This window comes from Heterocephalus glaber, unplaced genomic scaffold (assembly GCF_053883595.1).
Source record: "Heterocephalus glaber isolate CG9 unplaced genomic scaffold, H.glaber_assembly_v1.0 deba00001472, whole genome shotgun sequence".
Lineage (NCBI taxonomy): Eukaryota > Metazoa > Chordata > Mammalia > Rodentia > Bathyergidae > Heterocephalus > Heterocephalus glaber.
Genome location: NW_028258315.1, coordinates 3,746,012 through 3,771,485, shown reverse-complemented (window position 1 = coordinate 3,771,485; position 25,474 = coordinate 3,746,012). Strand labels below are relative to the sequence as shown.

At 50.0% G+C, this 25,474-nt stretch overlaps 1 protein-coding gene and 1 long non-coding RNA gene across 12 annotated transcripts; one reads left to right on the top strand and one right to left on the bottom strand.

The window, feature by feature from the left end:
• Nucleotides 1–2,008: 2,008 nt before the first annotated feature.
• Nucleotides 2,009–14,647, bottom strand: Nqo2 (N-ribosyldihydronicotinamide:quinone dehydrogenase 2). 11 transcript variants are annotated; one of them, XM_013073257.3, is made up of 8 exons: nt 14,506–14,592; nt 11,998–12,132; nt 11,595–11,688; nt 9,721–9,885; nt 8,034–8,164; nt 6,754–6,867; nt 5,864–5,965; nt 2,009–5,010 (listed from the first exon to the last, which is right to left on the bottom strand). In XM_013073257.3, exons 3-8 carry the CDS (start codon nt 11,599–11,601, stop codon nt 4,834–4,836), a joined length of 696 nt encoding a protein of 231 aa, XP_012928711.1. In that variant the 5' UTR covers nt 11,602–11,688; nt 11,998–12,132; nt 14,506–14,592; the 3' UTR covers nt 2,009–4,833. The 11 variants fall into 11 exon arrangements, with proteins under 11 accessions (XP_012928711.1, XP_012928712.1, XP_021116406.1 ...); XM_013073258.3 differs by having other exon boundaries at nt 14,437–14,553; XM_021260747.2 differs by lacking the exon at nt 14,506–14,592 and adding an exon at nt 13,991–14,430 and having other exon boundaries at nt 9,721–10,004.
• A 536-nt stretch (nt 14,648–15,183) lies between these two features.
• On the top strand, nt 15,184–17,074 carry LOC147826156 (uncharacterized). The gene is made up of 2 exons (XR_015439279.1): nt 15,184–16,071; nt 16,584–17,074. It is a non-coding gene; the product is annotated as an uncharacterized LOC147826156 (long non-coding RNA).
• Nucleotides 17,075–25,474: the final 8,400 nt, after the last annotated feature.

The following is a 25,474-nucleotide window of genomic DNA, read 5'->3' as shown; positions in this document are numbered from 1 at the left end:
TGTCTTTTTTTGTGTGATACATTGATAATATTATTGCATTGTTTTCTTGTTCCTGTTGCTGCTACTGGGAAACCTTTTGTCAGTTAAACTGCTGTTCCATTATAGTTGATCTGTTTTTTTTCTGTTTTGTGTTCCACTGTTTCACCATGCTGCATCTGGATACTGGATTTATTTGCCCTGCTTGAGACTATTGATATAGTATCTGAGTACTAGTGTCTACTACAAATTCTTTTTTTTTTTGGTACCGGGGATCAAACTCAGGACCTTGAGCTTGTGAGGCAGGCACCAGAACCACTGAGCTAAATCCCTGGCCCCTTCACTACGAATTCTGAAAAATTCTCAACCCTTCTTTTTTGAAATATGGCACCCACCATTTTCTCAGTCTAGAAATCCAGTTAAAACCACATTACATCATTTTACTCTTCTCTATGCCTCTTAATGTTTTTCCCCCTCATTTCATTTGTTCAAATCTCTTTCAGTTCACTAATTCTCTCATCAGTGTCTAATCTAGTATTTGACGCAGTCCTTAGTTGCAATTTGTATGTATTTCTATTCTAGATCTACTGTTTTCAAATTTGTCCCACCACTTTTGAAGTCTTTGAACATTTTAAACATGGGTATATTTGGTTTATACAGTTATTTTGTTATATAGCCAATATTTGAAGCTCATGGGTGATTAAATCTATTGGTAGGTGGTTTTGCTTATTCAGTTATGATGTCTTATTTCCTGTGTTTGGTAATGTTGGAGGGCTTATATTCAGTTGACCTTAATAAGAGGAAATCCTCACAAGCACAGGATGATCTTTCTCTCCAGAAAGAATTTGTGTTTATTTCTTCCTATACCAAGAGTCACTATCATTTGGAGCCACTTGATTTCTTTAGATTTTAAATGTGGGTAGAATTAAGTCCAATCCAAGATTCCATGGTACAGGAGAGATTTTTTCCATCCAGATGAGAATGAAATAGGTTACCTGCCTGTCTCCTTCTAAGAGCAGATGTGCTTTTCCACTCACTTTTTCATAAAGGCGGAGACCCTTTGTACAGGGTCCCAGTTCAGTTGTCCATGTCACACACACTCCCAGTTTAGTGTTACTCCATTTTTCCAGGTTATCAGCATTAGACCCTGCTATAGCTTGAAGGTGGGTGTCCCCTAAAGCCTCATGTGCCCAAAGGTGGCTGGATCTAGGGTATGGGATTATGGATTAAGGGTATGCTGACTAAATTAGTCCAATGATTGGCTTAGTAGAGTTCTAGGGAAGGATAATGGGAAGGCCCAACCTGGATGGGGGTGGAATCAACCATTAGGCTTGTACCCTTGATGAGATAAAAGGGAAAGGGAGGCTTGCCGCTTCCTGCCTGCCATGCCATGGACTGTTTCTCCTCTGAGTTGCCCTTCTGAGGACAGCTCAATTTTTCAGCTCTGTGAACTCCCCTGTAGAGACCTTGAGAGTCACTTCCTAAAACTGGCTGTGTTCACTGCTGCTCCAGTTCCCCATACTACTCACCTCAGCCCAAGCTCCTGAGGTTACCCTAGTTTGCTCTCAGCTCTCCCAGATGTAGTGTTGGAACCCTGGACAAGTTACTTCAATCCTGTGATCCTGTTTCTCCATCTGTAAAATTGGGATCCTAATAAAAATCTCCTTACAGACTGCCCGTTCATGTTGGGAGAAATCAGCACCAAACTTTCATCTTTGTAGGTAATGGAAACAGGAAAATAGACCTTTTGCAAAACTGAAGAGGACCAAGAGATGGAGTGGGAAGGAGATGAAAAAAAAATTAAGATGTGTTATGTACATGTACCAACTCCCCATGAGGAATGTAATCATTGCGTGCTGCAAACATGTACTAATAAAAAACAAAATTTAAAAATTTCCATCACTGGGCTGGGGGTTTAGCTCAGTGGTTCCGGCGCCCGCCTTGCAAGCACAAGGTCCCAAGTTCAATCCCTGGTACCCCCCCCCAAAAAAAAATTTTCCATCACTGACTCAAGAGCTCAAATGATACATGATCTGATTCCTGATAAGCTTTATTCTCAGTGCATTTTATGAAACAAGTGGCTGGAAGCACTGCATGTTAGTACATCATTCAGCAATGCTTGTCCTCCCCATCTTGACACTTGCCTGCTTCCTCCTTCCCTGGGTACAAGGCACCAACTATGCCCTGGAGCTGCCAGAATTTCCTCCCAGCTCCTGCTGCTTTCTAACATTAAGCAACATATTTGTCCTTCCTCTTTTTTAACTTCCTCCACCTAAAGAGGCTCAAAGACCTAACTGCACAGCCAAAGACACCTTTGTGAAGCCACAAGGGTCCTGTGCTCCTAACAGAAATGGTGCCTTAAAACACAGCTGCAGCTGCAGTCACTTTTTTTTGTTTTTGAACAGTAATCCTGTTACCCTGGTGATGCTGGATTTATTTTTGTTTCACCACAGCAAGATTTTAAAAACCAATGATTGGTGGAGAGAGTGAATAGGATCTAATCAAGGCCCCAGCTCTCAAATTGCTAGCAATTTTGCTTGGAAGACAATCAACTTGACTTTGGCATATGCAAAGTCAAGTTGATACCATCCCAGGGCAACAGGGCTCCAGAAACCTGGGCACACAATGAGAAGTCTTCCTTTTAAAATTCCCACCCCTCATCCTAACACTTAGGAGTTGGTGAGGAAGGATGGAGGGCTTCCTACCCAAAGGACTGCAGGATACGGCTCTTACAGGCAGTGCTGCTGTCCATCTGCCAGCCTTACACAGCTGCAGCCGGCTGAGCAGGGAGGAGTGGGGAGCTGTGCTGCCCACTGCATCCTTGGGTCGGCAGGGAGAAAGGAGATGGCTCCAAGGCATTTCTCACCACCTGGCCTCCTGAGCCTTCAGTCCCCTACTAAGAGGGGGCAGCAGGGGCACTCTTTCACCGTTTCTGCAATCACCAGAGCAGGGGGAAACCACAGAATGAGCAACGAACACTGAAGTGTCCAACTGGCCAGAAGTCCATGACTTCTCACACCTGTGCTCAGAGAAGCACATGCTCGTGCACAGGGGTGCTACAGTCTTGCCGAGCTGCTGTCTGCTGCCTGCGACGTGGCATGGGTGCACTTGGGTGTAGCCCTTGCTCTCCAACAGGTGTGTAGGGAGCACCTGCTGGGACAGATGCCAGGGGAAGCCTGGGCCAAGGAGGGGGCTCCTTCTCTTTGAAAGACTCGGATGAAGACATGGCAGTGGTCACCATCTTCAAACCTCTGATTTGAAGTGGTTTTCAGGGTGGGAACCTCCATCCAACATGGGGTGGGGCCAAAGAGGACTGGGCTGAAGGGAGCGCAAAGCTGAGAGGGTGGGAGCTTCCTTTCATGCCCCTGGAGCCAAGGGGCAGGCAGTGTCCCAGCGTCATCTCTGCTCTGTGAAGGGCAGGGCTAAGTGAGGCATTTCTGGAGCATCTCCGAACATCCGGGATGGATGCCCAGCTTTAAAGTACTTAGATGGAAAAGGTGCTCGAAAAACCAGCAGGTGAGGAGATTCTGAAGCAAGTATTTCTGAAATAACTCTTAAGAAGGTAGGCCCAAAAAAGAGGTCCAGAAGACAGTTCCAACCAAGACTTAAAAAAAAAAAAAAAAAAAAAGATGTTTTGGAAAGATCACCCAAAGACTGTTAGGAAAGCAGCCTGAAGATGGTGCCAAAAATAATTAGACAAAAATGGTCCTGAACAAAAGTAGGAAAGTGGCCCTGAGAAAGTGTTCACGAAGAAGCCTTGGAGGAGAGTTGTGAAGACTCAGAAGAAAGAGAAGAGTTATTTGGAAAAGTATTCGCTGAGAGTCACATGAAGCAGTGCAGGAAGGAATGCAGTTGAGAGAGGTGTGAAGGAGCTGCTGCAGAGGCGTGGAGGGCGCACGGGAAAGGAAGATGCAGACGCCGGGCGGTGTGAAGATGACGACTCCAACAGGAAGCTGTTCGCGGAGCCTGAGGGGGCTCTGTGGGTGGTGCTGGGAAGGTGGTCCCCTGGGCGTGGGTGGCAGCTCTGTCCTCAGCAGTGATGACAATGAGGGGAGGAGAACGTTGGTACGATGCTTGATGATGGTGATGGTGACACTTGATCCCTTAAACTCACATTCCTGGTCTCACTGACACTCATTCTCCACGGACATGCGTCTGCCATTCAGGGTACCTGACCGCCGTGTTCCACGACCACACATACAGTGATCAGAGGCCACCAGGCTAAGGCACCAAAATCTTCATTGTAATGGGTACTAAATGATTTTTAAAAACATGGCAACTAGCCATTCAATTAAAACTTCATAGTCATAACCCCAGTATTTAGCTCAGTGGTGCTGCACCTGCCTTGCAAGTGCAAGGTCCTGAATTTAATCCCCAGTACGGCAAAAACAATAACAAAAATTTTTAAAAACCCTTCATAGTCATAATGCAAATATAAAGAAAAAAGAAGACAGAAGAAATAGGTACTAACATAGCACTAAAACATTAGCTGCGAATGGATTAAACTTTCCTACGAAAATACAGAACTCTTAAGTTGAGTCATGAAATAAAACCAACTAAACAAACAAAAAAGAACAAATCCAGCTCCATGCCCAGAGAACTATGTGGGAATTAAAACCACCATGAAGACTGAACACAGTGAGACAGATATTAGACAAACAAAATGAAACTTTGGGTGAACAATGATTAGCTGACAGAATCCATGAAATCAAGGTACTGTATTGGACTACGTGACCTGGCTAGACTCATTCCTGGGCATCATGAACTAGATCTGGCTCTCTCTGCAGTAACGTTATTTCATGACAGCATCTTCTCCTGTGCATGCTTGGGTCTCCATGACACGCTCGGGCAGAGATGTCATTGCCCGAAGTACCACGATGGCGAGCACTGGATGGGCTCTTCTGTCCACAGGCTCTTCAGCCTCTGGGTCCATGAGGCCACCATTGATTTTCTTTCTTCTTCTGATGAATACTCAGGAGCAAAACTGATCTGAGGGGCAAGGACTTTAAATCCACAGAAGTGCAATGTGCCATGCTAAAGCCACAGAGAGGAGAGCACTGGTCAGAAGCCACGCCTGCACCGTTAAGTTAAATGACTGAAGGGGAAGTGTAAGAAGCAAACTCTCAGGAAGTTGTAAAACAACTTCAATGCTACACTGTAACTGAAAACTGCAGACTTTCCTAGAATGTGCAATGTAAGACTTCATAAACAGGGGAAGAGCTCGGGCAGCTGCATTGGACAAACTGAGCTTACCACTGATTGTGCCACTATCCTTAGGTGTGGGGTCTCCCCATGTCCCTAGCCTGGAGCCCTCCCCAGCTTTGCCCGTGGACACCCAGCCTGCTGCTTGGAGGTAGATGGCCATGCCTAGACCTGAGGTGCACTCGGGCAGCAGAGGTCCATCTGGGAGTGTGGCCTGGGAGGTAGGGCTGCAGGGCAGGAAGGACAGAGTCTGGGGTCCAAGGAGGGGCTGTGCTCTCTACAAGGTGGGGGGGCCTGCACGAGGCTGTCCAGGATATGGGGCCTGGGGCACCCACTCCTCACCAGGGCCCAGGGTAGTGCTGGCTTCATGAGCACGGTGAGTCTGTGTGGATGGCTCTGCAGCTGTGCCCCTGGCTCATCACACACACACACACACACACACCCCCAGCACCGCCCGAGGGCCACGTCAGGCCCGGAAACACAGACAACACCCTCCCTCCTCCCCTCCCAGGTCCAGCTTGGCTTCAGGCCAAACGATAGCAAAGGCTGCGATTATAATACATGCTTTCCCCACTGGCCAACCTCTACCATGCTGCCATGGGAAAGATTAGAAGGGGAAAAGGTTAACAGTTCTGGTAACGCGGAGGTGGAGAAAGCACGGTGGGGAAGCCTCCTGCCTGCTGACCTGGAGCGGCCACAGAAAGTACCGGAAGTCTCCGCTGTCGCCGGCTTTCGTGTACATGCTGGCTACACCTCCAGTGGTTAACGAAAGGAGGGCTAGTTTCCCCTGCACCGAGAAAGGAAAGGTGTTAGTGTGGGTGACAGACAAGGATGGATGGGTCATAGTGGCCAGGAGGAAAACCTGGTCAGGCCCCGCCAGGGGCGGACAAACATTAACACCCCATCTCCCCCCCGGTGACAGCCCAGGCTGACAAGAAAGGACACAACACCCAGTGACGGATGAGCGGACCTAAAGGTGCTACCTGGCCGACTTCTAGCAGGCTGGGTGTCAGGTGTGGTGTCCTCAACCGACGCTGGGGCGGAGGTGACAACAGCCACTAACAACTGGCACATCACTCACCTCCCAAGACAGATCCTGGTTACTCCGGCTGTTTGCCTTATATGCATTTACTTTTGAGACTTTAGAACTCAAAAAATCATTTATTCCAGTAGGAAATTATTTTAGTAAGAAGCTCACAGCTGCTGCAAACCAAGCATCTACCAGGTCCCATGCATGGCCAGCCCGCCAGGCAGGTGTCTCATTCCCTTGTTCCACCTTGAAGGCATGTGGCGCTCAGCGGTGGACCCATGCAAGGCCAGGGGGGACTCATCTCGGGGCCGAAGTGCCTCTGGCCCAGGCTGACCCCAGCCCTCCCTCACCACGCTCACGCTGCAGCCCCCACTGGACAGAGCATGCCATGAACTCAGAAACACTGCTCTGTACAGTACACAGTAGGTGTTCAATCAGTACTTGCTTTAAAAAAGGAAGCAAAGTAGAACAGGAAGTTGGCAGCTACCCCTCCTCCTGCCTCCCACTCCAGCAATCTACAGTGATCTGAGTCCTGGGGCACCTACCTTGAGAAAACCAGAATCGTAGAACCCCGGGATGTCGAAGGCGAAGCCCTGGCACAGCACCCTGTCCATCCAGCCCTTCATGATGGCCGGCACGCTGAACCAGTACAGCGGGAACTGGGGTGGCACACAGGGGAAACTCGTGAGGTGGCTCAGCTACCCGGTGATTCGGAACCAGCCCCACTGCCCTCCTCTTCCTGGCTCCTGGGGAGACGGGCCATCCACACGGTCTGCTCTTAAGTGCACTGTGTGGCCAGGGAGCCTGCAGCAGGAGAGGTAACTGACACTGGGCCCAGGTGCTACTACAGTGGCTCTGTGTCCCCCAGTGTCGGCCTCTGATGCTGTCACTGGGCAAGCAGGGAGAGGTGAAACTGGGCCCTGGCCTGGGGCAGCAGTCCTTGGGACCCCAGCAATTGAGGGGACAAAAGGGGGTGTGGAAGGGTGCTCCCCTTCGGTGCCTGGGCTGAGCTGTTGCCATCTGGAAGTTGATCGGGACCTGTAAGAGCCCTTGCTTGGGAAGACTGGACTGAGGGCATCTGGTCCCTGGTGTGCAGCAAGAGCTGAGACTCCTGCCCAGCCATGGGCGCCCGTCCCTGACACCCAGGAGATACAGGCGGCTGGGGCCTCACGACAGACGCCCTTCCTTCTGGTTTGCCTTGGATTTCTGTTGACCCGGTGATCCCCAAAGCACACGTTAACTCAACTGCCAGGCTCAAGACTCGGCCGCAGCTGCCCGCCTGCCAAGTGCTGCTGGGGAGGCGGGTTGGGCCACACTCCTGGGGCTGGGGACACACACGGAAGGTGCTGTGTGTGTGTGTGTGAGTGAGTGTGTGTGTGAAGCAAGCAGCAAGAAGACAGAAACAAAAGATTTTCCTTTTAACGATCAGGGCACTGAAAGCCAGTTGCTTTTGGCCAAGTGACCTTGCCGGATACCCCTTAGGGAACTCTGGCTCTCAAGTGGCCTGGCACACTGAGGAAGGGGGTCAGGGTGGGGAGAGACTGAAAGCAAGGAGACTAGCATGATTGGGATTTTCCTGGACCACTGGGCTAACAGAAAAGTCCTTCCTTCCTGTTTACTTAGGAGGTCAGGGCTGTGAGTAATAACAGCCACGTGAATCTCCCTACTAACGAGGTGAAGTACTGTGACTAACTGTTGTAATCAAGTTGGCTTCAGTGTGCTGAAAATGTTGGCACCACTTCTATGAGCACATAACGCAGTGTCTAGAAGGAGTCTGTACATGGGATGAATCTGACTTCACACATTACCTGGAGAAAGAACCAACCTGAAATATCACTAGATCAGCTTCCTGCACCTTTCTCTGTTCAGCAAGGATGTCGCTGGCCAGGGCCCGCCTCTTGAAGGCTTCATGGGCCTCCACCCCGTAATTGAAGCTCTCGGGGCTAGAGAGGGCACCTGGGGACAGGGAAGGCGGAGGCTCTCACTCGTGGGTGAGAATCGGGACATCCCTGCCACCCCGCCAGAACCGGGGTGCCCAGGCTCCTCAGAGAAAGGATCGGCGCTGTAGGTCGGTTCTCCCTACGTTCATCTCTCAACTTCATGGAACCTCAAGGGAGAAATCACCAAGTTTCTTTTCCAGCCTGGAAAGCTGATTCAAAAGAATTTATGGAAAAGTAATGTAAATATTGTTAGAAAAACTAGAAGAAAATAGGGGAAAAGAGCGACCTAGTGCTATGAGATCCTAAATTATGTTATTTGACGACATAATTAAAACCAGGTGGCACTGAATCATGGCAAAACAGGATAAAGAGAGTACACACAATCAAACAAGTGGGAATTCGGGTCACAGTGAAAGTGGTGTTTTAAATCCTGGATCCTGCAATAAGTGGCAATGAGATGTCTCAGTAGGTATTTGGAGGAAAACCAGAGAATAAAGTATTTTAATCCACAAAGTAGAATCTGTCAAATGCTAGATGAAACTATAAAACTTCCTACAATCTTAGAGTATATGTAAGCATGACATAAAACCCAAAAGTCCTAGAAGAAAAAGGCTGATCAAAAAATAAATAGGGCCAGGGATTTAGCTCAGTGGTGCTGCCACCTGCCTCCCAAGTGCAAGGTCCCGAGTTCGATCCCCAGTACCAGAAAAAAAAAAAAAAAGGTAAGTAAGATCCTGTGTACAAAAAGCTACCATAAGCAAAGTCAAATCAAAATAAAAACAAAAGAGATTATAAGTATTTGTAACTCATATTCTATACTATGGGTTAATTTGTTGACTATCTAAAGAGTTCTTTAGTTAAAAAAAGACCAATACTAATAAAAAATGAGCAGATAATTTAAGCAGAGGATATTTAATATTAACCTAAATATTAATGAATAGAATATAAAACATTAAGATATTAAACCTCACCTATATTGAGAGAGGGAAAAATCAGAACTATACCAGGAGACCATTTTTCCAACTGTTAGACCAGCAATGATCAAAAAACTGGTAACACTGTTGGTGACTGGGAGGAATTAAGATTTTGCAAACATTGCTGGCAGGAGTGTGAACTGATGTAGCATTTGTGGATAGCAACTTCACATTACCTATGAAAATTAAGCATGCACATCCCCTGACCAGCTATTCCACTTCTAGATAAACCAGCATATGTGCAAAAACCTGACTGCTGTTACTCATCGCAGCATTGTTAATCATAGCAAAGAATCAGAAACACCTTGTGAGGTCCTTCACTAGGGGCTAAACACGACACTGCCGTTCGGTGGAATACTTTTTACGGCAGGAAGACGCAACACGCGAAACGATGAGTACGCTACACTACTGTTTTTGTAAGAACTGGAGGGACAATGGAGAAAGCCTCGACTGCTAGCTCAGCACCGACCACCTCAGGAAACACGTGGAAGGCTGTCATGGGCTTGGGAGGCCGGGGGACAGGGACTCTGGGACCTTGTTAAAACTGTAAACTGAAAGGAAGAAAGTTTGCAAACAGAGCTTGTGGGCCGCGGCTCACCAGTGATGTCGCTCCTGGTGGCCCTGGGCTCGAAGCCCATGGCGTACAAGTCGGACACGGTGACAGCGCAGCCCTGCACGCTCAGCTCCTGCACGGCCGTGTCCTTCAGGGCCGCGTTGAAGGACTTGGGCTCCTGGTGCGCATAGACGATGAGCACTTTCTTCCCTGTGGCAGGAGAGATGGGTCCTGAAGGGCACCCCCGGCCCAAGACCCAGCGAAGGTGAGAATGCTATTCCGGCGGGTCACTGTGGCTCGAGCTGAGGAAGCACCCTTCAGGGTGACGACTGAAAAATGATGGACATTTTAAAACAGTGCATCACTTGTCACCTCATAGCTCAGCATTACTTCGATTTACAAATACACGGTGAGTATCCTTATCTGAAATGCGTGGGGCCAGAGTGTTTCAGACTTGGGGTTTCTTCAGATTCTGGAATTCTTACATAGACTTTTAGGTAGAGTATCCCTGCTCTGAAAATTTGAAATGAGAAATGCTCTAAAATCTGAAATTTTGTGCTAAGAATTTTAGTCTGGAGTATTTGTCATGTGCTCAGAATGTTTTGGATCTTTGGATTTGGGATCCTCAGCCTATACACACAAGCACAAGGGGCCAAGTTATGTTTCCTAAGAAGACCAATAAGTACAATTAAATCCTTTTAAAGCCTGATCTCGCTTAGATAGCTTCTATGAGACGTGTTAGGCTCACTCTGTGTTGTGGTTTAGATCTAAAACGTCCTCCCAAATTCTCACGTGTGGAGGTGACTGGATGGTGGACTTACTCCCTTGAGTTGAGTCCATGCTGTGAGAGGACCCTGGTCAGAGCCAGGTCTTGGGGGCGGGGTCTGGAAGGGTGCCCTCCCTCCCTGGCTCCACCCTTCTCTCTCTGCTTGGGGCAGCCAGGGGTGGGGCACGATGCTCCTCTGCCACTCTGTTTCTGCCTCGGAGGCCCCCAACCATGGATGGAAACTGAGAGCCAAAACAAACATCTCCTTTAAGTTGTGGCTGTTGGGTATTTTGTCCCAGGGAAGACAAAGGGACTAAGACACTCCGTATAGGATCTAAATTAAAAGCTACTGGAAGTAAGCTTTTGTGCCGATCTGACACTGGCAGGCACCAGCCATGCCACCTTTTATCGAGCACACTCTGCTTCCATCTCCCCTGGGCCCATCAAAACCTGGCACTTACGCCATGAAGTTTAACGTTCGAATGCCCATATTATAAAGAAACTGTAGCTGGGGGGTGTTACCCAAAGAATTGCTATAAATAAAATAACTACACCAGCATGTTTATGGTGTGTATGCAAGACATAAAAGTAAAGATGGGGCTTGGGATGGAGCTCAGTGACAGAGTACATGCTTAAGCATGTATGAAACCCTGGGTTTGAAGTCCACCACTGGAAAAGAAAAATAATAAAGACATAACTCAATAACTAATTCTAAGGACCTATTCTGCCCCAGGGATGATTACAGGGACTGGAGGCAGGGTGAAGACAGGGTGGGCATAGCCCCCACTTTTGAGAAACTTCCATTCTGGAGGGAGTAGAAATGGACAATAAAACTAAAGCAAATACAAAGCAGGATAATTCCAGATAGTGATCAATGTCACAAATGAAATGGGTTTATGTTTGGATTTCTTTTGTAACAGATGTTTTCCACTTTTTTTTTTTTGGTACTGGGGATTGAACTCAGGACCTTCTGCTTTTGAGGCAGATGGCAGAACCACTGAGCTAAATCCCCAGCCCCTAGACTTCTAATAAGAAGTGGGGGGGGGGGGATTTAGCTCAGTGGTACTGCCACCTGCCTTGCAAGTGCAAGGTCCCAAGTTCGATCCCCGGTAGCAAAAAAAAAGAAGTCTAAATCCCCATAACATGCCATCACCTGCCATGTTGGAGAAAGACGGATTCTCTCTCCGATTCAGTGTGGTGGCCCTGGGTATTCAGGTGTACTTGCTCTCCTTATTGACAGCAACAATCTGGAAGAGAAAATAAACTCAGGGGAGGAGGAAAGGCAGAGGGGAGGTCAAACCGTATTGCATCTAGGCCTCACTGTGGCCTCACGAAAGACAAGCAAACTCATCAGACAAAAAGGCGTCTCCAGAGGCAAGGGATCCTCTGGAGATGAAGGCCTTAGCGGTCAAATCATGCAAGATGTCAAAGCCAGAACTTTCCAAAATTTTTTCTGAGAGGACCTGAAACCTTCTGTGAAGGCAGCATTAGAGAGGAGAACCTGGGAGATGAGCTGCAGGTTGGAAGGAGTTATGCTTCCTGGGCCTTCCGCTCACCCTTAGATAATAAATGAGCCTGAGGAGATGAAGGCAGGGCCCCAAACAATACTGCTGGGCATGTGAAGGCCGAGATGGTGCTGGGGAAGTGAAGGGGATGCTACAGGTGGTACCAGGCTGGCCTTTTTTCTCCACCTGTGAAAAAGGGGACTTGGTTTAGACCTGGTTTCCAGCCAGTGATCCCAAAAGTTTCTGCAGGCAGGGGGCCTAGGCCAGTGAGACTGCCTATCAAAGGGACTTGGTCCAGACCCCAGTCAGGGATGTGTAACCGTGAGACCTGCAGCAAGTCCCTTTGCCACTTTGTGCCCCAGCCTTCCGGACTACAAGGCCACAGCAGGGCCCAGTGGGGCAAGAGAGATAGTACACACAGATGGTGGCCGGCGTACGACATAATTCTAGGGGCTGGGGATGAACTCAGTGTGTGCTCTGCCCTTCTGGGAAAATGTGAGTTCTCCCCAGCAGGCCTCAAAGGCACAAAGGAGGCCGGGGTCTGCATCACCCGGCAGCCAGCTGCAACATAACCGGTCTCACTCTGGGGGAGACAAGGTGCCTCCCACACAACCATTTGCACTGCCAGAAAAAGCAGCTCAGGTAAAACTCAATCACAAAAAAACAAACAACTCAACTCAAAGATGGGCAAAGGGCGATTAGGGATGTAGCTCAGGGCCAGAGCGCTTGCAGAGTGCCAATAAAAACAAAAACAGAAGAGGGCAAAGAAGAAATTTCGCCAAAGAAGAAATACAAATGAAGAAATACAAAGAAGAAATACAAAAGAAATACAAAGAAATACAAAGAAGAAATACAAAGAAATACAAAGAAGAAATACAAATGGCCAATAAGTCGTGAAAAGCTGCTCAACACCACTAGTCATTAGGGAAATGCAAGCCAAAACTACAAATAATGGACCACATCACAGCCATCAGAATAGGAAAATAGCAGGGGCTGGTGGGAGGTGGAGATTGGAGCCTGGTGCACCACTGACGGGACGTAACATAGTTCAGCTATGGAAAACAGTACAGAGGCGCCTCCAAAAATTAAACACGATCCAGCAATTCCACTTGTGTATCAACTCAAAAGAATTAAAGCAGGGTCTTGGAGAACCATTTGTTTGCCCATGTTCATAGCAGAATTGTTCAAAGGGCAAAAGGGGAAAGCCACCCTCTGCTGGGCACTGCACTAGGTGTTGAGGTACAGAGGTGGACAAAATAGATAAGGATAGAACTTAGACTGTTTTGGGGGAACAGACAATAAATGAATGAAAAAGCAGCCAAAGAAAGCACAGAATTCCAGCTAGAGATTAAGTACCAGTGATGACAACAGTGATAGTGCTAAGAAATAAAGTGCTTTAGTGGGTGAGATGGCAGGGGTATGCTTGCTGTCTTCTCCTACACAGGTAGTCCAAGAAGGCACCTCCCAAAAGGGGCAGCGAATGGAGATACAGAGCCACCAGGCGAGGATTTGGGGGAGAAGTCCTGCAGGTAGACTAGCAGGGGAGGGCTAAGGCGGGAACTGTTAGAGAGCAAGAGGGGCTGCGGCTATAAAGGCAGGTGGGGTGCCTCAAAGAGCCGGGTGGAGTCCAGCCTGGCTGATCTCCGAGGCCGAGTTCACCTTGCACCAGCAGGACGCAGCCGGAGCCTCCCAAGCAGAGAGCGGCACAGCCGGACGGAAGCGTGTAGGGTTCCCACTGTCACCTCACTGGGGAGCACCGCGTCCTGAGATTCCGAGTGTGGACCCAGGGACATCTCGGGTGGGGGCCAATGCGCCTCGGCAAGCCCCGCACTCCGTCCCGGTAACACACGCCCATCACACAGGGACGTAACATAGGGAGTCCCTGGCCGCCCACAGGGACTCGCGGTCTCCCGTAACTCCCCCAGGGCATAAAGTAAGAAAGTGGAGCCCCAGGGATGGAGAAGTGTCCAGTCCCGGGAAGGGAGGACCTCAGCACGCTCTTTCAGCCCGATCCCCAACTTTCCCCGCAGGAGACCGCACTTGCCCAGGCCTCCAGGGGAAAGCTCCGGGTGGCGCGCGCTGGCACTTTCGTGCACACACAACTTCCTGTGGACCCACTTCCGGAAGCGCTCTCCCTCTATCATTTCCCGTCTCTCCACACAGCCGGCCCACTGCCCGCCTGCCCTCCTGTTCCTGGCCACTTGGTGGTTAATTCGCGTTCCCCTGCACGATCGTCACAGTTCCCTCTCTCGCACTTCTTTGGCCGAGATGTACAGATACTGAAGGCTACAGAAGCTGTTCTTTTCGGGGAGGTTAAGGATTAAGGGCTGATCCCCTCTCTCGGCGTTTAACCCGGTCCTGGGAGCGGGCGCGGGGCGGGTTAGCTCCCGGCCTGGCGCGCGGCGGCCGCACCGGAGGGTGGTGAGGCGCCGGGCCCGTGGTGCGAGGGACCCGGAGGGCCTGTCCACGTCCGGCCCGCCAAGTACCAACCACGAGCAACTTCTCCGCCCGGCAGTTCTGGGAGCGTCCGCGCGTGCCGAAGCCCAAGCGAGCACTCACCCTCCCGACGCACGCGCGGAATGCGGCGCCAGGTCGCATCACTGCGGGCCCAGGGGGCTCGGTGCTCCGCCTCTCCTCCAGGGCGCTGCGGCTGCGCTCTGGGTACCAGGAGCCTCTCCCCGCCCACACAGCTCGGCCACGCCCCCCCTCAGGCCCGCCCCCTGGCGTGTAGCCTGCCCACACTTCGCCCTTGGCTCCCTCCTGGGTAACGAGGGGCTCCAGGCCCCGCCTCTGCCCAGAGCCACGCCCACCACCTCCGCCCCGTTCCCCGCCCACCGCTGGTGTTTTGGCTGACGCGGGTTGGCCCCGCCTCCTCCCCCACGTCCGTGCCTAACACCCTGGTGAAAAAGTGAGTCCACTTTATAGCCAAACGTGGACCTTGGGACCGCACTTCAGTGAAACAGATAGGACACACGTTTAAATACCGTGTTGTTTCCCCAGCGTGGGAAACCAAAAGTGGAAAAAGGGCTAAAATGTATACTAGATATTGAGAAATGGGAAGAAAAGGTTCAAATGGGAGGGGAACAAGGGAAGGGGAAAAGAGAAAGGAAGGGACAAGGCAAAAAGCGAAAATAGAAGGAAAACAATGGAAACAAAGCTGTGCATACGGGGAGGGGAGGGGAGGGGAGGGGAGGGGAGGGGAGGGGAGGGGGGGGCTTACCGCGAGGGGGAGGGAAAAGCGACGGAGGCTCCTTGAGCAGCCGCAGAGTCCCTGCGAGGAGAGCGGTTACTCTGCACGCCAGGAAAGCACCAGTACGGGTTTTGCAGAAAAAAGGAAGCGTGAGAGTCTGGGGAGCTTAGCGATCTAGCGAGATCCTAAAGAAGGGCCGGGAACATAACTCAGTGCAAAGGCCCTGGGTTCAAGCCCCAGAGTGTGTGTGTGTGAGCGAGTGTGTGTGAACCATAGTGCATCACTCGCTCGGATCTCCAGGGGATCCCCCTGAGTGGGAAACGCCGACCCCAAAGTTTCGGTTCTGTACGATCCATTTCTGGAGAGGACGAGATCGGAAAGGCGGAGCAGCCTTGCGCGGCCGGAGCAGGCAGTGCGGGGAGGGCTCGGTCTCCGACCCCGGGCCAGGCCCGGCCGCGAAGCCCTGCGGCGCTGTGCCAGACGCTCCCATCGGGAGAGCAGATAAAGGGACTTGGGCCACAAGGAATCGTTTAGTCGGAACCTAAAGGCTCAGGCCCCCCTGCAGGCGAGCCCGCCTCCGCCCCTCCCCCCGTTCCCGGGTCTGCGCCTCGGTTGTGGAGCCCACTGGCTCGGGTCCTGGGACCTGCTGCAGCAGCACCACCTCATGGCAGCGAGAGAAACCGCAGCTGGGGAGAGGCCCGCAGTAGCGGGGCTCGCGGCGGCAGTGCGCTAAGAGAACAGTAGAACTTCCGGCCGAGCTAGTGTTGCAATCGCCGCAAGCACGACGTGGCCACGTTCATATCCTGAATTTGAGAGGGACCTGCTATCAGATGCGATGCATCGTCTCCAGGGGCTCCCGGACCCCCACTTTTCACTTTATTTTTAGCTTTGAAGAAATGCAAGAACAGGATCAGGTGTTCTAGGCAAGGCGTCAGGTGAGCCGGTGGCCCTGTTACAGGACCGGGCCTCAGGGAAGCTGTTTCCAGGTTCCTGGTGCCCAATCAAAGAATGGAGCGGGACCCTCAGCGTAGCAAGAGCTTTACTGCAGCAAGAGATTTACTGCAGCAAAGATTTACCGCAACGATTTACTGCAAAGGAGCAGCAAGAGTAGGGAAGGACATGAAGTGGGGAGCTCCCCGCCTGGGAGGGGCCGAGGTTATTCCAGATTCAGGTCGATTTGTGGTTGTTGTTGTTGCATAATCACCCAGTAAAACCAAAGATGGATCTGACGTGAAGAATGTATAAATGAGTATAAGAAAGTCTCTTTTCTAAATCAAATCTTGGTCCCGCACGGTAGGGTTAAAGGAGGGTTCTATGCCTTAATGCTATTTATCACATATGTAAGAAGCATTTGCCTCTATCCTTACGTATCACATTAAGTATGGCAGAAAAAGCCCCGTTTGTACTCTAACAAATGAAACGTTGTGTTTTATTGTGAACTCTACAGGCAAGTGGGCAGCAAGGGAATTGGATCATGGAAATCAAGTTAGAATGAAGGAAGACCAGCACAGCACGGTGGAAGAGGGGAGACAGGGAGAGACCTCGGAGAACGAACCCAGAGCCCTGAGCCCTCTGCAGGCGTGGTTGGGCTTAGAGTCCCTTTTCTAAAATTTGTGTGTCATTCAGAAGCTCGCACCTCTTTAAAGACTGTCTTTGCTCTGTTCTGCTAGTTTTGGAAAATTTGCAATTAATTTTAGAAAATTTGCAAAAGTACGCTTGCTGCCTGCCCTGAGTTCTTAAGGCCCGCTTCTAAGCCATTTTTTTCTGATTGTGACCCATAGGTGGACCCCAACTTGGCTGAGATGCAGGCTTTTTGTGTATAAAAACTCCTAGACCAAGGGTTCCCATGGCAGCCCCCTTGGGTCCCCTCCCTGGTTCAATAACTGGGAGCTTTTTGCTTTCTGCTTTCACCCTACAATAAATACTGTTGCTCAGTTCTCTTTTGACTCTGCCTTGTGATTCTTTCTGGGTTGAGAGAACCCACCAGCTGGATGGGGACAATGGTCTCAGGGCTAACAATTGGAAAATCTTAGACATAATCGTAACAGGGAAAGGATGACCCCCGAAGCTTCGAATTAGTAGTCGTTCATTTAAAACATGTCTACTGAGTTTGTGTCAGTCACTATTAGGGGCAGAGAGGCCTCACTGCCTAGCAGAACAGGCCCTGGTGCCCTGGTGCCCTGGTCCCTTGGAATCATGTGTTTAGACTACAGGTGCTGAAGGGGACAGATCCAATTAGGAGTCAGTGCAAAGAATACCTGCAAAATAAACTGCAGGCACTGGGTATGGTGGTGCATGCTCATAATCTGAAACACTCAGGAGGCTGAGGCAGGAGGATTAGAAGTTCAAGGCCAGCTTGGGAAACTTAGAAAGACCCTGTCTCAGGATAAAATAAATAGGACTAAGGATATAGTTCAGTGCTCCCTGGGCTCAATCCCAGTACTGAAAAAAAGCTGTAGTCATCTTAAAAGTCACATGAGAGTGTTATATGTATTTGTGCATTAAAATATATACAAGCCTGCATATATATGTATATGTATGTGTATATATGTGAAACCCTTGTAAGTTGGAAAATTGTATTGACGTTACATGTTCTCCTCCCTTAGTGCAAATAGATATAATCTGTCTTATTTTATGTGTTTCTTTGTTTCTTCTTTTCTTTTTGTTCTTTTCTATTTGAGGGTCATCACAAATGATAATTGTGCTCAGTTAGCCTCATTTGTTGCCAGGGAAAACCAAAACTATTTTGGGTAGTGCCAGAATGGGTCTCTGCTCCTTTTAGAACTGTCGCTGGTGGTTGTTTTGGTTTGTTTGCAAATCTTTCTCTACAGAGAGCATGGTTTTTATTTTGTAAAAATATGTGAATATAGATTTTTCATGTATACACACCTTCGTGTACACAAGGGTGTGTGGAGGAGAAAGGAGAGGCTTTTTTTTGGTACCGGGGATTGAACTGGGAACCTTGTGCTTGCAAGGCAGGCGCCAGAAACAGTGAGCTAAATCCCTGGTCCAAGGTGCTTTTAATTCTTTAACTGTGGACTGCTGGATTCTGACCCCAGGACACATACTGTGTTTGCAACATGCTTCTGTAAAGTGTGTGTCGAACAGTCCTGGGGCAGAGCTTGGAGTGGAAGGAGAGGCTTGCATTTATAGAATTGGTGTCAGATGGTACAGTGTCCGAAGAGGCCAGATAGCCAGTGAACAGTTAAACACAACTTTTATTTAATAAGAGAGAGAGAGAGAGAGAGAGAGAGAGAGAGAGAGAGAGAGAGAGAGAGAGAGAGAGAGAGAGAGAAAGGAAAAGCGGGGGAAAGAGAAGCAAGAAAGAAAAGAGTGAAGGAAGAGAGAAAAATGAGGAGAGATGTGTCCCACAACCAGGATGGGCCACTCCAGGAATAGGAGCACAGCAGAATGAGACTGAAGCAGTGGCAGTGAAATTATTGGGTGCTGCCTTTTATATCCTTCCAGATTGGTCCTTGGAGGTTGTGCCCACAAATCCTGGCTATATCTGACAGGGTGCTTCCCTCTGAATCAGGTTACATAGGCACATCCTGTTCCCAGCCTCCTGGCCAGACAGGTTACATCTTGTCTTCCAGCCAGCCTTTCGTGCCCTAATCTCCTGCCTCAGAATCACACACAGCATGGCATCTTTCCATTCAAGAAGGGACCTGAGTTTACAAGAAGCCTTCCACCCTCATTCCTTGAAACAGGAAAAACATTTTAAGATTAAAACATAGACAAAGGCTAAACAGAGGCTAATCTCATGGGAAAACAAGAAAGGAAGTGTTGCTGTATGCGAAAATTCTCCGTAAATGCTAAAAACAGAAATATGGCTATGAACTTTGGGTGACAAATGAGTTGTCAACATGGTTCATCCATTTTAACAACTGTACCACTCTGAGGAGGGAAATATTGACAATAGAGGAAATTGTGGTGTGTGTGTATATAGGAAATCTCTTTACTTTCCTCCAAGTTTTGCTGTGTACCTAAAACTGTTACTGGATTTTGGGGTGCTGGAGTCTCCTTCTGGAGGTGATTTCTAGGTTCTTTGTGTCCTGAGCAAAGAATTGGTTGAGACAAGCACAAATAGAAGCAAAGTTTTATTAGCGGTAGGAAAAGAAACAGGGTCCACCGAGTGAGTTTGGGCCAAGTAAAAGTAGGAAAAAAGCACACCCTACAGCGTGAGGGTGGGCTACCATGCAAAAGCAAACACAGTGGCAAAAACCCAGATCTTTATTGTGTCACCCACTCCTCAGGCTGACATCAGGTCTAGGCTGTCCTGTCAAAAACCTACTTGAGTTCTTGAGAAGGGTCCATGTGCAGGCTTTGGGACCTGTTCTGTCCTTGTCCTGGGATTTTGCAATTAGCAGGTCACAATTCCCCAGCCAGTTTTGCCACACGCTAACCTCCTGTCTCAAAATTGCTCTAAAAAAGTCATTATCATTATTTAATAGAAAGCTTAGAGAACTGCACCACCGATCCAAACATTCACAAGAGAAGACCCCTATAGAAGATGGGACCAGCTTCAGGAGAGGCCCCTGCCTGGCCAGGGTTTGGGCTGCAGGCCCCTGGGACCACCCCTGGGAGATTAGTTAGGGACCTCTGCAGGCGCAGACCAGAAGGTCTACTCGGGGATGTGGATCTGCTCTGAAACTCCCCACCAAACTGAGCAGCAAACTTTATATATTATATATATTTCTGCCCCCTTCCGAGAATAGTGTATTAAAGTCACAGAGTAGCCAAACTCAAGATTTGCCTAGCATTATAAGGATCTGTTTAGGGAATGAAAATTGTGTTTCCATAGAAGTTGAAGTTAGATTATTTGTATTTTGTGCTTCTCTTGAGAAGTGCTATGATGGAGGAAAGATCTCAAATATCTAATGAAAAATTAAGGCGGCAACATAAAGTGGGGCTTCAGAACTGCACACATCACCCACCCTTGGGGTGACTCAGTGTGGATCCCACTGGTCTATGGGTGTTGCCTGGGCAAAGCCAGGCATGGCCTCAGGGGTCAGACTGGGGTGGGGAAGTTCCTCTTCCTGCAGGGCCCTGCACAGGACCCCATGCTGAAGGCTCCTTTCCACTGTTCCCGGGATTTCCAGCCTTGGGGACCCAACCTTCCCCCACACCCTCACAGATGCCCAAGATCTGGCCCTGCTCCAGTGCCCAAGGACACCAGGCACCTTGGCCCCTCTGCTGGAAATCACCTTCCAGTGGAAACCTGGAACGAATAGTAAAGCTAACCACTAACGAGGAAAGCTAGGAACTAATGTGGCCCTGGGGTCCAAACTAGTGACTGGCCGCCCAAGGCTGTGCTCGGTGTCATCCAACCTCTTATCTGCCTGGTGCGGGTGATTCATTCTGAGCACCCTTTTCTCCTCAGCTACCTCAAGTCCCCATGCCAGTCCTGTGGGTCCTAGCACGTCCTCCCCACAAAGGCCTCACCCCTCAGGAAGGAGCCTTTGGCCCCAATCCACCCACTGGGGCTCAGCCCCAGTCAGTCCCCTGGGTCCCAGCATGGAGCTCCAGCACCCTGGGCGGCCCAGGCTGGGCTGACCTGGGTCCTGCATGGGTGGCTGTGCCCTGTATGGCTGGTGGTCCCCTCCGTGGGCTCAGCTTTTGTCCCAGGCAGTCTCCTCCCTCCTCTCTGCACCGGGTGTTGCTGGATGACTCACTGTACTCTGACTGGCTCACCCGCCCGGCCGCTCCCTCTGCTGTCCCCAGAGCCCGCTGATCACTGCAGCCTGGCGGAGAAGGAGGCCCAGCAGGTGCTCTCTGCTCCCTGGCCCTTTGGTCCTCCCAGGCCACTGGCGACCGCAGCCTTTCCCGCCCCTCAGCCCTTGTTCCCCAAGCTGGGTCGGCTCAGGCCCATGCTTGGAGGAGTTGAGCACCTGACTCAGTTTCCCTGCCATTTACCCCTCGGTACAGCTGCTCTCACCTCTGCAACTTCACTCATCCCTGGCCTTGCTGGACCCCAAGGCCCTGTGCTTGGCCATGGCCACTCTCTCCGCCCCCACAAGGACCTGCCATGGCCCCAGACTTCTTGGCTCCTTCTGTCAAACGTTCAGCGTTAATAATGCTCCTTCCGGATTCTTTCCCGGCCTCTCCCAGTCCTTTTCTGGCTCCTGTTCACCTACCACGGTGACAGCCACGGGGGTGGGGGGGTGCAGCTTGTCCCTGACTTCAGCTCTATCCAAGTGACCTTTGCACGTCCTCTGTCACTTGGACCTCCCTCCTGTGCCTTTCGGGCACATGTTCCCTCCACATTCTCTCCTCTTCCTCTTTCCTTCCCCGGCCTTGCTGGTTATCACCTGTGCATCTGCTGGCCCTGTTCAGCAATCTGAGTTGCGCTAGGTTCCCCCTTCTGTACCCGCTTTTCGGCAGCCCCCAGCCCATCTCTCTCCTTTCTAAAGAGTTTCTCATCCCTGTCCTTCACCCTCCGTGAGGCCGCCGCTGCCCTGGCCCGAGCTTGTGCCTCTCACAGGAAGTGTCACAGCACTGGCTTCCAGGCCTTCCATCTCCCTGCCCCCCACCCCGTTGCCCTTGTCCACATTGCTGCAGAGCCATCTACTGGCTCTGACGGGGCCGCCCAGCTCCGAGTCTGCAGAGACCTGGCACCCTGTCAGGCAGAATAGTAAAAACTCACCAGTAGGACATGCTGGATATAAGGCCCTTCATGACTTTCTGGCCTAACTCCTCTACTGAATGGTGTAGCAACAGCAAGCTACTTATTTCCTCAAAATACATGCTTCCCAGCCTCCTGGGTGGAACGCTTCTCTCCTGTGTCACTTGCTCAGCTTGTCCTCACTCTTCAGTTCTCAGCTCAAGTGTAGGGGACTCTGCGACACCTTTCTTGATAAGACTTAAAGTCGCTCCTTCTGTTTGCTCCTCCATACTCAACACCAGGACAGTGCATGTCACATCACATTTCCTTTGCACATTTGTCTGCCATCTTGTGTCTTCTCTCTTCCTATTGACAGCTCTCAGAGTGGCCCCTGGACTACAGAGCAAATGTTCAATAAAAGTCTGTGGAATGAATGAAACAATTACACACAGCACACTCTGAGTCACTGCTATTACTTTCCCAATGCCAGGTAGTTTAGATAGAGTAAAGTTGTGAAAGCAGATGGGCAGATGCCAAGTTATCCAAAGAACAGTAGTGCGAAGGATCTAAAGGACTTTGCCCATCAGCTTACTTGGGTATTTCATAAGATAAGAGCTCAACCTTGTCCTTGTGAAGGTCTTTTATTGCCTTTGGAAGTGGTGATAGCCCTGGGGAACACAAGAGACTGTGTGTATGGAGGGGATTTTGGCGGTGGAAGAAACAGGAAGGCCACAGTGGTGGTCAGACAGCAGAGCCCTCATTCTATCCTTGCTACTTTGTCCTAGGGCTCATAAGAAGTTGGGATTGTCTGCTTTGGGGTGGGGTGGTGCTATGCATTGATTGTGGAGACCAAGGCTCATTTGAATGAAGGATGAATAAGTGGAGCTTCAGAGGCCGTTAGGTCAGGAGGCTGTGCTAAAGCAGATTAATCCATTCACGGTTTAATGGATTAATGAGTCAATGCGTTGTCTGAAGCATGGGCCTGTTACAGAAGCCAGTTTCTTGGATGTGCCCCTCTCACTGTGTGATGCCCGGCCCCTCCTCGGGACTCTGCAAGAGTTCCCACCTGTAAGAAAACATCACCAGATGGAGACCCTCCAGCTTGGATGCTCCAGCCTCCAGAACCATTAGCGAAGTTAACCTTTGTTCCTTATAAAATATCCAGGCTCCGCTATTCAGTTATGGCAAGAGAAAACCCTAAGATACATAGGCACCGAGAAAGTGAAGTGCCACCTCTGTTTAAAAGAGAAGTGCGCTGAACCCCTTTACCCTGAACCCCTGAAAAGTGTTCTGAACTTTTAATGGAGTAATGAATGAGTATATCTGGGCCCTACCTCTTTCCTTCTGCAATACCCAAGCCGGCATTTCGGAGTTAAACCTCTTGCCATTTGTGTGACATTCACATGGGTCTTCAAGGGGCTCCTGTAAGGAAAGTGCTCAGTTTGGTGAGGGAGACGCCCTTCTGGGGCTCCAGCCAAGGCCGCCTCACTGTGGTGCAAGCACCAATTCCATCCATCCCTCCGAGCAGCCCCAGCGTATGGCACCAGGGTCGGGAAGGCTTGGTGCTCCTGGCTCCCAGCCATGGAGGCTCACATTAGCTTCATAGTCCTTGAGCCCTGTTCTCAACAGTTTTTGTTTCATTGTTGTTGTTGCTTTAGGAGCTTCGCCCTCACCGTCCCCCAATCAGGACTGCTGGGTCAAACCCAACAGGTCTGTCTGAAGCAGCACTGAGGGAGGAGTTTCCTTGAGCCTCTCCTGCAAACTGCCCGCTCCCCTCCGAAGTGACCCTGAACCTCAGGACGGGGCTGTCCACAGTCAGCTCTGCTCTGCCCCATGCTGCGGGTGCCTGCTCGCTCGGCTCTTCATTTGCAGTTTGAAATGGATCACCCAGTGCTTCTAGAGCAGATAAGATGAGCTTCTCTGGTTACGAAAAGCAAAAAGCGAGACAGAGACATGGGCTGCTGAGCCAGGGTTGCTTTGCCTGCCACACGGCGTGCAGGTCCCTGAGACAATGCGTTTTTGCAAAAGAGGAATAATTTATTCCCAAAGCAGCTGAATGTGGACTGGGATCCCCAAGTTCCAAATCCACCTTCTGGAGGATGGGGTAGGGGTATTTAGGGTAAAAAACCAGGAGATTAAGACCTGGGGAAGGGGACTGCAGGTGGAGTAATCAGTGGTCTGCACATGTGTGGTCAATCTCCACGAACTCATGCTCAGAACCTGGAGGCCTCAGTGTGATCTGAGGGCAGAGTTTTTGGCCCCTGATGTCAAAGAGGTCACCCATCATCGGATGTGAGCAGATGCAAGGGTCAGTGGTTGCAGAAATGTGGCCTTCGAGTCCCTGTAAAGCCATTCATGCAACTGCTACCATGAGCCACAAGTGTTACTTGCGGCAAAGCTAGCGGGTGACTAATAATACACCACTCAGCTCTGTGCTTCCTAGGGTCAACTAAAAGCAAGAACTAAAAGCAAGTGAAGCTAGAGGGTTTATGGAGCACACATTACTCTATTTAGCTATGTCTTAAATAGCCAGGATTTATTTTTCTTTGGTTTGGTTTGATTTGGTTTGGGGTGAGGGGAACTGCCTCATGGATTAGGCCCAAAGTAGGCTGTGAGCAGTGCAGGCTGTAAAGGGTTCACCTCGAGACTGGCTTGTTTGTAGCAGTGAGTCTGGCCAAAGCCTGTGTGCCGAGGTCAGCGTGACTCGCACCCAAATTCTGCTCCCAGAGTTAAAACCTTTTTTACTACAAAGACAGCCACAACCAGTTATTAACCACAACCTATATTTTGTCTGTTCTGTTCCTAATTCAAGAACGCTTTGTCTCTTCCTTTACAAGCCTTGCCTGGATCAGCAACGTATCCATAGCAACTCCACATTCTCTCACATACCCCCTTTACCTCCATCTGTGAGGTCGCCGACGAGTATCATTGGCTCTGGTGCTCAGGGCCTCTGCTTGTTCAAGCCTCTGACTGCTCAAGCAGTGGCCATCCTGGCTCCCTGTGCCTCCTCTGTCTCTTTAACTCTGTCTCTATGTCTTTCTTCTCACCATGCAAGATTGGCACCCACAGCAGAAGGCTCTGGTACTTGGGGATTGGGCCGGGGCCTTTGCACTGAGCTACATATTCAGCTCCCTTCCTACTCTCATTTATTTATTTTTTTGGTTCTGGGGATCGAACTTGGGACCTTGTGCTTACAAAGCAGGCAGCGGCACCACCGAGCTAAATCCCTGGCCCTCCTACTTTTATTTTTTGAACAGGGTGTCACTAAGTTGCTTGGTGGGGGGAGAGGGGACCTCAAACTCTCCATCCTTCTACCTCAGCCTCCCAGAGTACTGGGACCACGAGCATACACTACCATGCCCACCTGACTAGGGATATCTTTTGTCTATAGAGTAATAAAATGCTTTTAATTTATCTTAGATTGTAATTATGAGAGTGCAATTTCAAAAGAAAAGAAATACCTGAACCTCTAGCCTTGAAAACCATCTTCAGATGTCTGGCATAGCTGTTCAGCTGGAGGAGCCACCTGTTGGTGCAGCAGCACCTCTTCCTCTGGGGGGCTGGTCTTTTAGGTGCTGGGTCACCATGCTGGGCTGGGAGGGCCAGTGTCATGGTGAGCATATATACAGCACTCCAGGTCTTGCCATATGGAGGAATGAAGATGCAAACCACAAGAGGGAGATTAGGAGATTTTTATTGGAAATAAGAAGAATAGCTCCCAGATTTTTAGGAGG

Coding starts and splice junctions, on each gene's coding strand:
- Nqo2 (XM_004847773.4), bottom strand. Junction 8,165..9,720: donor CACCAGGAGCGACATCACTG/GTGAGCCGCGGC, acceptor CCCTGTCCCCAG/GTGCCCTCTCTAGCCCCGAG. Junction 6,868..8,033: donor CTGATCTAGTGATATTTCAG/GTTGGTTCTTTC, acceptor GTGCCACCCCAG/TTCCCGCTGTACTGGTTCAG.